Consider the following 13,989-nt stretch of genomic DNA (forward strand, 5'->3'; position numbering starts at 1 on the left):
CTAAAGTTGTTAAATGTAACGAGAACAAGTATTATTACTAAAAGAAGCTTTCATATCAAACCCGACGTCCCGAGTCATTACTTTGAAGATAGTTATTCTATACCTGTAGCCAAATACTGCCATAGCACCGGAATTGCGCCCTTTGGCACCAAATCGACGTTCTCATTAGCACTAGCAGCACTCATGTTTCCGACAGTCTGTGAAGCCAGTGTTGCCAACCATTTTTCAAGTAAAGTAGCTGTTGGTTGCTCCATTTGTCGCTAGAAGCCCTTTCATGACATAGTAACGTCATAACGTTAATTTGCGCATTAACAAATATATATTTTTATACTTATGCTAGCTTTCAGTCTCATGCAATGAGAAATTGTCCAAAGCAAGGAGGCGGAGCTGTGGACCGGGAGCAGAGAACAGCACAGCTAGGCTCAGCCGAGCAGGCACACACACAACCATGGAAGTCGCTAAATCAACCAAAAGTCGCTGGGGTAGCAAAAAAAAGTAGCTACATTTTTACCAATAAGTCACTGGAGGGGTTGGCAATCTAACTGCACGCTCTAAGCAGTGACGATTCTGATTGACCAGCATGCCATGCAGATAGTGAAAGTGCCTGCTTGTGACTGGTCAGCATTCTATGTGGATGTACCTTAGTCTAGTTTGTGTTATATTAAAGAAGAAAATCTCAGCCTCTTGCAATATGGATATTGCACATTCTATCTGAATTCAATTAATTGTGCAGCAGTAACACACACACACTGCGCTGCTGCTATGAAATTCAGTTGCTGAAACGGGGCTTTTATATACTCTTTGTTGTCTGATGTTTGTTTCCAGGGCCTTTAGTTAAAATAACACTTGATCCTGTGGGGATTTGAGCGTCGCAATGAGGTAGAAGTACTAACAGAGTGAGAAGCAGTGTGCACCCCACAAGATTTCCCCTCCGTTAGGCTACAGGAGGAAAAGCAACCCATTCTAATGAATATTGAATGCAATATCTGCTTGTCTTGTATTAGAATGACCTCAATAATTGAATGCTCTGTGGTATAATAATGGTTTGAAAGCTCCGGTTTGTATGAATGAATGTTCTACTGCATGGTGGACGTTGAGGGCAAGGGAGAGAACCACAGTTTTAAAAGGGATACTAACTGTTGACCATTAATCAACTGTCTCAAAACTCTAGGTTTGCTGATATGCTCTGAAGCAAGTGCCAAGGAGTTAGCTCAATATCATTTAATATGCTTGGAGGCCATAGATGAGACATTAAATAGGCTAAATAATGTATCTACTACAATTGAATGAATAGGATAAGGCTACTTTCAAGCCCCCCCCCCACAGTCTTCACAAGGCTGTGCTTTATGAAGGAGATTCATCAAGTGGATTGATAGCACAGAATAGCTGAGTATCAGTTTCTGCTAGGCTTGTCACAATACCAACATTTTACAAACGATACATTACCAGGACAAGTATCACAATACCGAGTAGTATCGAGATACCACAGTGGAAAAATTCAGTGGCCTAGCATCCAGTTCGCCCGTCCCCCGGAAGCTTGTTCACGTTTTCTAAACGTTCTCCAAAAACCTGTCATTGAATTCACACTTCTACTCATTACAGCACATTGAATTCCGCTCCAGCCATTACCACAAGTCCATCCTCCCCAGTTAAGGTGCCACCAACCTCCTATGATATACATGCATAATGATCTGCATATCATTGTGTCGTTAAGGGGAAAACACTGCACGAAACCTGTTTCACTCTTTAGTTAACACTCTCCCTCCCTTCCTCACACACTCTGTCTCCCTCTCAAACACACACACACTACTCTCGCTCTCCCACAAACACACTGCTCCCAACGTTTAAAACTTTAGGCACCAAACAGAATTAAAGGGCACCAGAAATAAATAGATTTTAACTAGTTGATGCACCGATTTTACATTTTTGGCCGATACCGATATCAGATATATTCCTTGCCCCCCAAAAAAGTATTTTGGCGGCCTTTAAAGCATTCTAGTACAGTTAAATAGTTAACACACACACATGGACACAGCGGTCTAAGGCACTGCATCTCGGTGCAAGAGGCGTCACTACAGTCCCTGGTTCGAATCCAGACATAATCAAAACCTAAGGATTAGGCACAATAGTGGACTTTGCGGTTAGCTTTAAAAAAGAAAAGTATGGCATAATTCTACTATTTGTATTCATTTGCGTCACTGTCAATGACACACTTATTTTGAAGTCAAACTGCAAATTCCACTGTTGTGCCTAATCCTTATTGTGGCTAGCTTCACAACACATAACCTGGTCTGGTCGAGCATCACTAGATGAAGCTAGCTGGCTGCTTATAACGTTAGCTTTGGGCAACAGGGTTAAATAGCTCGCTAGATATTTATTTTCATGAACTGAACAACAAGTGGCAACCTAGCTAATACTTACTCAAGGATTCCAGTAATTGCTAATACTTACTCAAGGATTCTGGTCATTGTTTGCTAATACTTACTCAAGGATTCTGGTCATTGTTTTCAGGCAGGTTGTATTGGTGATAGCTAGGTACCAAGCTAAAGCTAGCTACCCCGGAAGTTGCGGTTGAACAAATTATGCTTTATTATCAACTCGGTATTGTAAACACATCGCTCGTGGCCCGGTGTATGCTTGTTTGCAGACTTTTCTTTTGTACAGCTTTGACAGTGCTACTGTATTTTTTTTTGACACGCAAAGACCCAAATGGCGTTCCATAGTATGTATATCGTGAAGCTAATAGCAGTGACACTATTACTGTGTAACTCCAGTAGAGCAACATCTGAAAAATAGCGCACTTGGTAGTGTGTGTACTGGTGCTTGACCAGTCGGCGAAAGCCAACATCACCCACGACAGAGAACGGTTGATTGTCAAGGGCAATGAATTCCATTATCTTGGCTTTAATGTATTTCGCTTTTGAGTTGCCTCGCTGAAATGTTACTCTTTCAAATGACTGCTGGACTTGTCTGCTGTGTGGATCGAGCAGTCAACATTGTGGGCTAGGTTAGGAATGCTGTGTTGCGCAATATTTTGCGTCATGTCCCTACGTTTATATAGGTATGCACGTCAGCTTTGACATCGGTTTTTAACATCGGCGTTAAACTAGACATCGGGCCGATACCGATGTTGGCATTTTTAGCTAATTTCGGCCAATTCCGATATGTTCACCGATATATCGTGCATCACTAATTTTAAGCTTACAATAGGCCTATATGAATCCTACCTTTTTGAAGCACATCTCATGAGTAGCAGACCCTTTAGTCCTGTGCCAATCAAATTTGCCTAAACCTACTGTCAAGTTGTTAGCTTGGTAATGTGACTGAACAAAGTTGTTTGTTATCAAACCAATTAGCAACCCTGGATTAGTTTAAAACGGCCCACAACATGGGTTGTTTCTCAGTGTGCATTCGGAAAGTATTCAGACCCCTTCACTTTTTCCACATTTTGTTATTCTACAATTGATTAATGTTTTTCCCTCATCATTCTACACACAATACCTCATAAATGACAAAGCAAAAGTTTTAAAAATTTTAGTCAATGTATAAAAAAATGAAATCACATTTACGTAAATGTTCCGACTCAGTGCTTTGTTGACTCACCTTTGGCAGCGATTACAGCCTCGAGTCTTCTTGGGTATGACGCTACAAGCTTGGCACACCTGTATTTTGAGTTTTTCCCAGTCTTCTCTGCAGATCCTCTCAAGCTCTGTCAGGTTGGATGGAGAGCATCGCTGCACACCTATTTTCAGGTCTCTCCAGAGATGTTCGATTTGAAGGACATTTGGAGACTTGTCCCGAAGCCACTTCTGCATTGTCTTGGCTGTGTGCTTAGCGTCGTTGTCCTGTTGGAAGGTGAACCTTCGCCCCATTCTGAGGTCCTGAGCACTCTGGAGCAGGCTTTTATCAAGGGTCTCTCTGTACTTTGCGCCGTTCATCTTTCCCTCGATCTTGACTAGTCTCCCAGTCCCTGCCTCTGAAAAATATCCCCACATCATGATGCTTCCACCACCATACTTCACCGTAGAGATGGTGCCAGGTTTCCTCCAGACATTGAAGCTTGGCATTCATGCCAAAGAGTTCAATCTTGGTTTCATCAGACCAGAGAATCTTGTTTCTCATGGTCTGAGAGTCCTTTTAGGTGCCTTTTGGCAAACTCCAAGCGTGCTGTCGTGCCTTTTACTGAGGAGTGAGTGGCTTTCGTCTGGCCACTCCATACAGGCCTGATTGGTGGAGTGCTGCAGAGAGTTGTCCTTCTGGAAGGTTCTCCCATCTCAAAGAGGAGCTCTGTCAGAGAAACCATCGGGTTCTTGGTAACCTCTCTGACTAAGGCCCTACTCCCCCGATTGCTCAGTTTGGCCGGGCGGCCAGCTCTATGAATAGTCTTAGTGGTTCCAAGAGAATGATGGAGACTTCCATTTAAGAATAATCTGGGCCACTGTGTTCTTGGGGATTTTCAATGCAGCAAACATTGTTTTGGTACCCTTCCCCAGATCTGTTCCTTCGACACAATCATGTATCGGAGATCTATGGACAATTTCTTCTACCTCATGGCTTGGTCTTTGCTCTGACATGCACTGTCAACTGTGGGACCTTATATAGACAGGTGTGTGTCTTTCCAAATCATGTCCAATCAATTGAATTGACCACAGGTGGACTCCAATTAAGTTGTAGAAACATCTCAAGGTTGATAAATGGAAACAGAATGCAATTTTGAGTCTCCTAGCAAAGGGTCTGAGTACTTATGTGAATAAGGTATTTCTGTTTTTTATTTGTAATAAATTAGCAAAAATTTCTAAACCTGTTTTCGCTTTGTCATTATGGCGTATTGTGTGTAGATTGAGGATTTTTAAAATCCATTTTAGAGTAAGGCTGTAACGTAACAAAGTGGGAAAAGTAAAGGGGTCTGAATTCTTCTTCTTTCCGAATGCACTGTAATACCGTGATCCCCACTCTCATGCTCCAAGTGCATTCTCTGAGGACGTTCTCTTGAGTGTGGACAATGCATAAAACATTACATTTGAGAAGCACTCGCACTCCGCCTACTGTATGACCTTACGCTACATCTCCAGCCAGGACAATGGCAACAATAGAGATGAAACAAAATATACACAAAGCAAACATTTTACTTCATAATTATCAGCTAGATATGTGAATCATTGTAATCTAGCTCGATAAATAGGCAAAAATGACCTAAAACTAATGTAATGCAAGGTAGAGTAGATGTAAATTCTTTGTGGGTAGCTAGCTAACAATTCTTTGTGGCTATCTAACTAGCTAACAGTAGTAGTTAGCCAGTTAGCTCTATTGACTTACAATGGGCTTGCCACCCTTTTTCTATTGTATTATTGACTGTATGTTTGTTTATTCCATGTGTAACTCTGTTGTTGTTTGTGTCGCTTTGCTTTATCTTAGCCAGGTCGCAGTTGTAAATGAGAACTTGTTCTCAACTGGCCTACCTGATTAAATAAAGGTGAGATTAAAAAAAAATATATGTATGAATGCATCAAGATCAAATATTGTAGACAGGCAACATGAGATGTGAATAGGCAACATTTTATTCTGAAGTTGGAGTTTATTTTCTCTTGCTTCAGCTCAAATAATGTCTGCCATTGATTTCTTGAAAATGTGCATCCTTTTTTACATGGTTGCGTCATATTTCTTTGCATACTTTCTGTTGAAAATGCATCGATGCATGCTTCAAAATATGTACAAACGTAGTACGCAGTGGAAGTGCCCGCCGTGCTCCGTTTTGCATACTTTGATTTGGACTCATACTCCGGCCTTCCTGTGCTTCAATTTGAGTGCTCGGAGGACAGTAGTATGCATTTTGAGAAACACCCATGGTTTGTGAAATGATATAAAATGCGCAACAAAAAAAGGCACCTCCGGTAATATGGGTCTTTTTTTCATTTTTTTTCTCATTTAGTCTAGAGACGACGTTTTCTTTGCTGTGACGCTGCAAGCATGCCTGTCGCGACGCAGTGCTCCATTTTCTCTCTGACACTGAGGCTGCATGACAGTGAATTTACAAAGTCTACTCAGACTGGTCTGTGCTCTTGGTTATAACAGTCAATGAAATTATTGAAATTATACAATGTATCAACATTGGAGCAGCGAGCAATGTAACAAATGTACAAATCTAACAGAACTCATCTGGGTCTTGGTCTGCATCCCTGCTCGCCTTCACTGTTAAATGGTGTTTTTTTAAAAACTGACAGGAATAGACGTGCGTGAAGAGCAGACGGAGAGAAGCAGGTGAGTGAGGGCTGGTAGAGGATGCAGTTGGCTGCCACACGTGATATGCGCATGAAAGTGAAGTGATATGATTGGACATGAGTATACCAGAGACTAGTGGCTGTTGCTTCAATTCAACAGAATTTATAAACAAAACTGACTTAACATAGCCAGCAGGTTCTTTAGATCGGTAGGGCGGAAGTCGGTAGTATGATATGAAACTGTACTACCTGTATTCTAAAATGTTGATATCATGACGTTTTGGTACCGTGATATTACCGTGGTACCAGTATACCGTGCAACACTAGTTTCTGCCAGCATCACTATGTGGGCCCCGGCCAGCCTTTTCTGCAGTATATCAGCTCTGTTTATCAAAAAATGCTGAGACTGCTGACCTGAGGCATAATTTTGCAGACATCAGCAATACATCTCATCTTGAAGTTGATCCTACTAAGCACTGTTCATTGAAATTAGATAAATAGTGTTCACTTTGATTTTATAAGATTTGAAAACACAGTAATTGGATGGATTTAGAACGGGTTTTGCAAGTGCCTACTTGCATATTATTAGTTGACGTGTTTGATTAATGAGCCCTATATGCTCTTTAGGATATGTTTGCTACAAATAGGCTAAGAGCGGTGTTGTAATACAATTCTGATATAAGAACTGCCTTCAAAAAGCAGCATGAACTCTAGATTAGAGCATGTTGCTAAATAAGTGATGGGGGGGGCGGGATCGATTAGTTAAATATCGCAAAATTATGTTTGGGATGATATATATCGACTTTTTTGTAAAAAAGTATATTTTTGGTGGTAGGTAGCTTTAGCTTGTTCTCAATCTTTTTAAATGGTGAGCCAACAGTACCTATTTCCATGACTGATCAAACAAATTTTCTCATGCTCTCTTGTCTCTGCAGCAGACATATAGTGAGCAATATATTTGGGTCATCAAATCGCAATAAAATTGCATTATCGAATCCCAATAAATATAGAATCGTGAGCATCGCAATACTTATCGTATAGGCAGCTATGTATCGTGATAGTATCGTGAAGTCCCTGGCCATTCCCAGCCCTACTAAATAATTGGAGTTGTAGAATGGGTTTTCCCATTTGGTTCACTTATATAAATTATTCTGTATCAAGTTATAATTTAGGCTTTTTATCAGCTTGTTATTTTAAGTCCCCATTTTTAATTGTGAAGGAATGAACGGATGTAAAAAGGCTGCTGAAAGTTGTTTCTTTTGATTAACAATAATTCCCTATTGACATCCACTTTAGGCTATGAAATAAATATATACAATACCATTCAAAAGTTTGCGGTCACTTAGAAATGTCCTTGTTTTCGAATAAAAAAAATGTCCTTTTTAAAATAACATGAAATTGATCAGAAATACAGTGTAGACATCGTTCATGTTGTAAATGACTATTGTAGTTGGAAACGGTACACAACTACGCAAGAGGACAAGTACATTAGTGTCTAGTTTGAGAAACAGGCACCTCACAAGTCCTCAACTGGCAGCTTCATTAAATAATACCCTCAAAATACCAGTCTCAACATCAACAGTGAAGAGGCGACTCCGGGATGCTGGCACAGTTGCAAAGAAAAAAACAGAAAATATTAAGATGGGCAGAAGAACACAGACACTGGACAGAGGAACTCTGCCTAGAAGGCCAGCATCCCAGAGTCGCCTCTTCACTGTTGACGTTGAGACTGGTGTTTTGCGGGTACTATTTAATGAAGCTGCCAGTTGAGGACTTGTGAGGCTTCTGTTTCTCAAACTTGACACTAATGTACTTGTCCTCTTGCTCAGCTGTGCACCGGGGCCTCCCACTCCTTCTATTCTGGTTAGGGCCAGTTTGTGCTGTTCTGTGAAGGAAGTAGTACACAGAGTTGTACGAGATCTTGCGTTTCTTGGCAATTTCTTGCATGGAATAGCCTTCATTTCTCAGAACAAGAATAGACTGACAAGTTCCAAAAGAAAGTTATTTGTTTCTGGCCATTTTATCGAACCCACAAATGCTGATGCTCCAGATACTCAACTAGTCTAAAGAAGGCCAGTTGTATTGCTTCTTTAATGAGCACAGCAGTTTTCAGCTGTTCTAACGTAATTGCAAAAGGGTTTTCTAATGATCAATTAGCCTTTTAAAATTATGAACTTGGATTAGCTAACACAACGTGCCATTGGAACACAGGAGTTATGGTTGCTGATAATGGGCCTCTGTACGCCTATGTAGATATTCCATAAAAAAATCTGCCGTTTCCAGCTACAACAGTTATTTACAACATTAACAATGTCTACACTGTATTTCTGATCAGTTTGATGTTATTTTAATGGACAAAAAAATAGAACTTTCCTTATTTTTGAAAGAAAAGCTAAGTGACCACAACATTTTGAATGGTAGTATATATCTGGGGGAAAACATCAAGCAGTTAGTTCCATATCTCATTTATTTTTCTGTTTTTGTTTTTTCTTTAGTTGGAGAAATTGAGACGAGCGACTCCCTGGGTCTGGAGATCTCTGAAACCATGTCAGTCAGCGTCCACGAGAACCGAAAGTCCCGGACCAGCACGGGCTCCATGAACATCTCTCTGTTCCATAAGCCCTCGCATCCAGACAGTGTGCTCACCCACCTCAACACCCTCCGAAAGCAATGCATGTTCACTGATGTGACACTGTGGGCGGGGGAACGCTCCTTCCCCTGCCATCGGGCCGTACTGGCTGCATGCAGCCGCTACTTTGAGGCCATGTTCAGCGGAGGCTTGAGGGAGAGCCTGGACAACGAGGTGAACTTCAGAGACAGTGTGCATCCAGAGGTGCTGGAGCTGCTGCTTGACTTTGCCTACTCATCCCGCGTCATCATCAATGAGGAGAACGCAGAGTCGTTACTCGAGGCGGGAGACATGCTGCAGTTCCACGACATCCGAGACGCTGCCGCAGAGTTCCTGGAGAAGAACCTCCACTCGTCCAACTGCCTCGGCATGATGCTGCTGTCCGACGCCCACCAGTGCAAACGGCTATATGAGCTCTCCTGGAGGATGTGCCTGGTGCACTTTGAGGCGGTGCGGGACACGGAGGACTTCTACGGCCTCAACAAGGACAAGCTGCTGGACCTGATCCTCAGTGACGAGCTGGAGATCGAGGATGAGCAGATCGTGTTCAACGCTGTAATGCGCTGGGTGCGATACGACCTGGATGGCCGCAGAGACTACCTCCCTGAGCTGCTGCGGGGCATCCGCCTGGCCCTGCTGCCCTCTGAGTGTCTGATCGAGGCGGTGGCCTGCGAGGAGCTGGTGATGTCAGACAAGAGGAGCCGGCAGATTGTGGAGGAGGCCATGCAGTGCAAGAAGAAAATTCTGCAGAACGATGGGGTGGTCACCAGCCCCTGTGCCCGACCCCGCAAGGCAGGCCACACGCTGCTCATCCTGGGAGGACAGACCTTCATGTGTGATAAGATCTACCAGGTGGACCACAAAGCCAAGGAGATCATCCCCAAGTCAGACCTGCCCAGCCCCAGGAAGGAGTTCAGTGCCTGTGCCATCGGCTGTAAGGTCTATGTGACTGGGGGGAGGGGTTCTGAGAACGGGGTGTCTAAGGATGTTTGGATCTATGACACGGTCCACGAGGAGTGGTCTAAAGGAGCACCCATGTTGATAGCACGTTTCGGCCATGGCTCTGCTGAACTGGAGAACTGCCTGTATGTGGTGGGCGGCCACACTGCCATAGCAGGCGTCTTCCCTGCCTCCCCCTCAGTCTCCCTCAAACAGGTAGAGCGGTATGACCCGCTTACCAACAAATGGACCATGATGGCGCCGCTTAGAGACGGTGTTAGCAATGCAGCCGTGGTCAGCGCCAAGCTGAAGCTGTTTGTCTTTGGTGGCACCACCATCCACAGAGACAAGGCCTCCAAGGTGCAGTGCTATGACCCTCTAGGGAACCGTTGGGCCATCGCAGCAGAGTGTCCGCAGCCGTGGAGATACACGGCCGCCGCTGTTCTAGGCAGTCAGATCTTCATCATGGGTGGAGACACTGAGTTCACCGCCGCCTCTGCCTACCGCTTTGACTGTGAGACCAACCAGTGGTCTCGTGTTGGGGACATGACTTCTAAAAGAATGAGCTGCCATGCTGTGGCCTCTGGAAACAAACTGTACGTGGTGGGGGGCTACTTTGGGACGCAGCGCTGCAAGACGCTAGACTGTTATGACCCCACGTCCGATAGCTGGAACAGTATAACCACAGTGCCTTACTCACTAATTCCTACTGCGTTCGTAAGCACCTGGAAACATCTACCAGCATAGCTGCCTCTCTACAAGAATAAGGAGAGGTCTCCAGAACTGGGTGAGCAATAAGCATATTGTTTTATCCTAGTAATAGATGTTGGTAAGAAATGTCATATTTGTAAGAATTCCTACGCAAGCACGTTCACCGTGTACATCCTTTGACAATATTAATAGAGCACTTTACATAACATGTCCTACAATTCCCCAAACACTTGACTCTTTTCTCACTCAAATGCTTTCAAGTGAAAGAGCCTCAGAAGTCTGATAGCTTTTGACGTACACACTCAGCAGACTTGTTGCCCAGTACCGAAACTTCTGTACTTTTTCGGTACTAGAACATGAAAAAACGGTTTGGTGCTATAATTGTTGTTACTTTTGGTACTTCTGGCAAATGTGACTCGCGTTGTCTACTGATATTAGAGAGCATCAAGTCTATCAACGCAGCCGATGTCCCCTTATAGCGCGAACGCACCGTGCTTACTTACTCAATTACACTTACTCAATGCTAGCTCTAGCCTGTACTAAGGAACCACTGCACTCACTCAGTCTGGGCTGCATCATGTTAGCTCCCCCACTCACACATTTGAATAATGGAACACGTTATGTGGAAAAGTTGCAACTGTTAATTACTGTTCACAAAACAATGTCCATTAGAGGCTAGAACACTTTACAATGAAAGAAGATACCGGTAGCTTTCAGCTTTGTAGGCTAACTTTCCTTGCTAGCTTACAGCTGGAGCTAACATCAATTCACTACCCTATAGGGCTGTGGTGGTCATGACAATTTGTCCGCTCGTTATTGTCATGCTAATGACTGCCGGTTTCATGGTAATTGACCGTTAATTAACAAACACATTTACCATCTCCAGGCCTCGAAGCATACAAGCCACTGATGCGCACCTTTTGGAATATCTACATTTAAAAGTCTATTAAATCAATTTAATATACACCATCACAATAAACCAATGATTTATTTTTGGCAGGTCTAAAGAAACATTATGATATGAAGAAAATGTATTCCAGTATAACATAATATGAGTTGGTCTACTGTGTGCTATTTGGCTAGTTAATTTAGCAGACAAGATAAGTCCCATGCCATTATTTTACATAATATGACTTTATAGTAAGAAGAATATAATTTAACTTTTCCCATTCCGGAGCGAGTGTGCATATGAAGTGGCTAGCTAGATTTTGAGTTATTTGGCAACTTTAGTGAATGATACACACCTTTTAGAATATCTTAGAAATCAGGCTACAGATGCTGGATCCCCAGGGTGCTAACTGAATTAAAAAATAAGTTAGTTGAAATCAAATCAAATAATTTAAATACAGTAAGACATTGTTAGTTTGGCAAAAAAAAAAAAAATTTTTAATGATTGGCATCTTACATTCAAACAATGAATCCTGATCTAGGATAACTTTTAAAACATGAAATTATTTGGCTTGCTCTAAAAGGATTTGGCTAAAAGCAAATCTACCCGCTAACTGGGCAGAAAAATAATTTCGTAATAATTTTGTAAAGCATAAACGGAATTTCAATCTCACCCAGTTACATTTGAGGACTTTGTAGCATTCAGCCACTAAAGTATCAACAACAATTACATGAACTAACAAGGCACTGAACATCAAACATCATGGTCCAATCCACTAGGACAGAGATCTCTCTATGGTCTCTCTGTGTTTAAAGTCTACCTCCCTCCACGGCTGGGAGATGCTGGGAGATGGAGCGGCTGGGCTGCCTGGAAAGACAGCAGCGGAGTAGCTCTGGGACTACCCAGAGGAAGCAGGTTCTTACAGAAGCAAAGTGAAAACGGCATTGTTGTCATCAACATTGTTGCCATCAACATTGTTGCATGTGCTGCATGACCATGCAACAACAAATGCGCTCCTTGAGTGACAGGGGGCGGAGCTAGGTCTGTGTAGAAAGCAGCATGGAGAGAGAGCAGCGAAAGATGACTCAAGTAGCGAGGTAAACTATAAAAATGGACGTTACACACAGCATATCACATTTAACAAACCACACATTCAAATACTGTTATAGAAGGTAAAGTAAAAACCCAAACCGGTCTGTCCATCAATACCAGACAATGGAGAACTGAGTACCAGGCCATTGGCGACCTGACAGTCACTTCCAACCCATGTCCAGAGTGCATAAGAGGAGATCACGGTGAGTCACATGGAATTTGACTGCGGTAATACGATCACCGCAACAGCCCTCGTGAACACCTTACTCTGCTTATCTTAATCGGCGTTAGGTCAAAATTGAAGTAAGCATATGCCGATTAAAACACTTGCTTTTCTGCGAAATGTTTCATATTATTATTAGGACAAGTAAACACCTTCATCAGCGTTCCAACAGTGTATTCGATCTGTGTATGTGCTAGCACCAGCCGAGCCAGCCTCCCTCTTTAGCGCAAGTGAAGTGAGTTCGGAACACCTGAACGTATGCGTTTTAGAAGTAGTTTTCACATGCAAACTTTATGTCCGAACTCCAAATCAAATATGCTTCCCAAAAATAACATGGTCGCTGTGGTAGAACATTTATTGTGATTGTCGATTTTCTGCATCAAGTAGCCTGATTTCAGATGTGTCCATTTAAACAGGATTATTAGGGAAATCGCTCTTCTTGCACAGCATGTGAACGTTTAAATCAAACTATTATATTAACCTGACGATCCACAATAATTGCATTATTGTGTGCCTGTAACCGTGCTCACTGTGTGTGTTTGATGTCATTAGGTCTTAAAGAGACAGTGCACACTTATGAAAGAAGAGATTGCTCCCTGTACCAATAACCCCCCCCCCCCCCCCCAAACAAAGCAAAAATAAATGATTACCATTATTTTATCAACAAAGTCAAATTCATTGTATGATTAGATTCATTAATTTATACATGGCTATCTGAAAAATGGACATAAATGTAATAATATGGAACTCAAAAGATCTGTCTGGGTCAAGTGCCATTCTCTGACTTTGGCTAATACGCCTTATTTTTTTTGCTTTGGTATCGTTTTGGAATTGAGCATCATGGTGGTATCGAGTATCGTAATACTAAACCTGGTATCAGTATCAAAGTAAAAACTGACAGCTAATCTTGTCTAGGTCCTGCTGTTTGAAGTGTGTGTGGTGGGGCTACTCAATAATAATAATAATAATAATAATAATAATAATACCCGGAGAAACCATCTAGAAGTGGCAACAAAGAAAATCACAAACACTGCAGGACCTCTCATGGTGGCTTCTGGGAGTGGTAGCTACAGTAAAGTTTATCTGGGGGAAATCCCTGTCTCTGTCGGGATCAAAGTGACACATCCCACCCAGTGGTGCAGTACAGTGGTAAGCCACTCAGACATTGATTTGTGTTCTGCATTACAGAGGTTTTCCAGTCAATTGGCTATTAGCACACAAGCTGGAGAACACACTGGGGCTCAATCTGTGTAATTACACAGAGACTGAACAGAGACCACAGAGAGCT

At 42.5% G+C, this 13,989-nt stretch overlaps 1 protein-coding gene across 4 annotated transcripts in view; it reads left to right on the forward strand.

The window, feature by feature from the left end:
- Nucleotides 1-13,989, forward strand: part of enc2 (ectodermal-neural cortex 2) — a 46,252-nt gene that overhangs the window by 12,269 nt on the left and 19,994 nt on the right. For 2 of the 4 annotated variants that reach the window (XM_071326255.1, XM_071326254.1), the window contains exons 2-3: nucleotides 6,222-6,258; nucleotides 8,714-10,573. In XM_071326255.1, coding sequence (XP_071182356.1) covers nucleotides 8,764-10,533 — 1,770 coding nt within the window. In that variant the 5' untranslated portion in view covers nucleotides 6,222-6,258; nucleotides 8,714-8,763 and the 3' untranslated portion in view covers nucleotides 10,534-10,573. The remainder of the gene's footprint in view (nucleotides 1-6,221; nucleotides 6,259-8,713; nucleotides 10,574-13,989) is intronic. The other 2 variants (XM_071326252.1, XM_071326253.1) reach the window with 1 other exon arrangement.

The sequence above is a fragment of the Salvelinus alpinus genome, chromosome 9 (assembly GCF_045679555.1).
Source record: "Salvelinus alpinus chromosome 9, SLU_Salpinus.1, whole genome shotgun sequence".
NCBI lineage: Eukaryota > Metazoa > Chordata > Actinopteri > Salmoniformes > Salmonidae > Salvelinus > Salvelinus alpinus.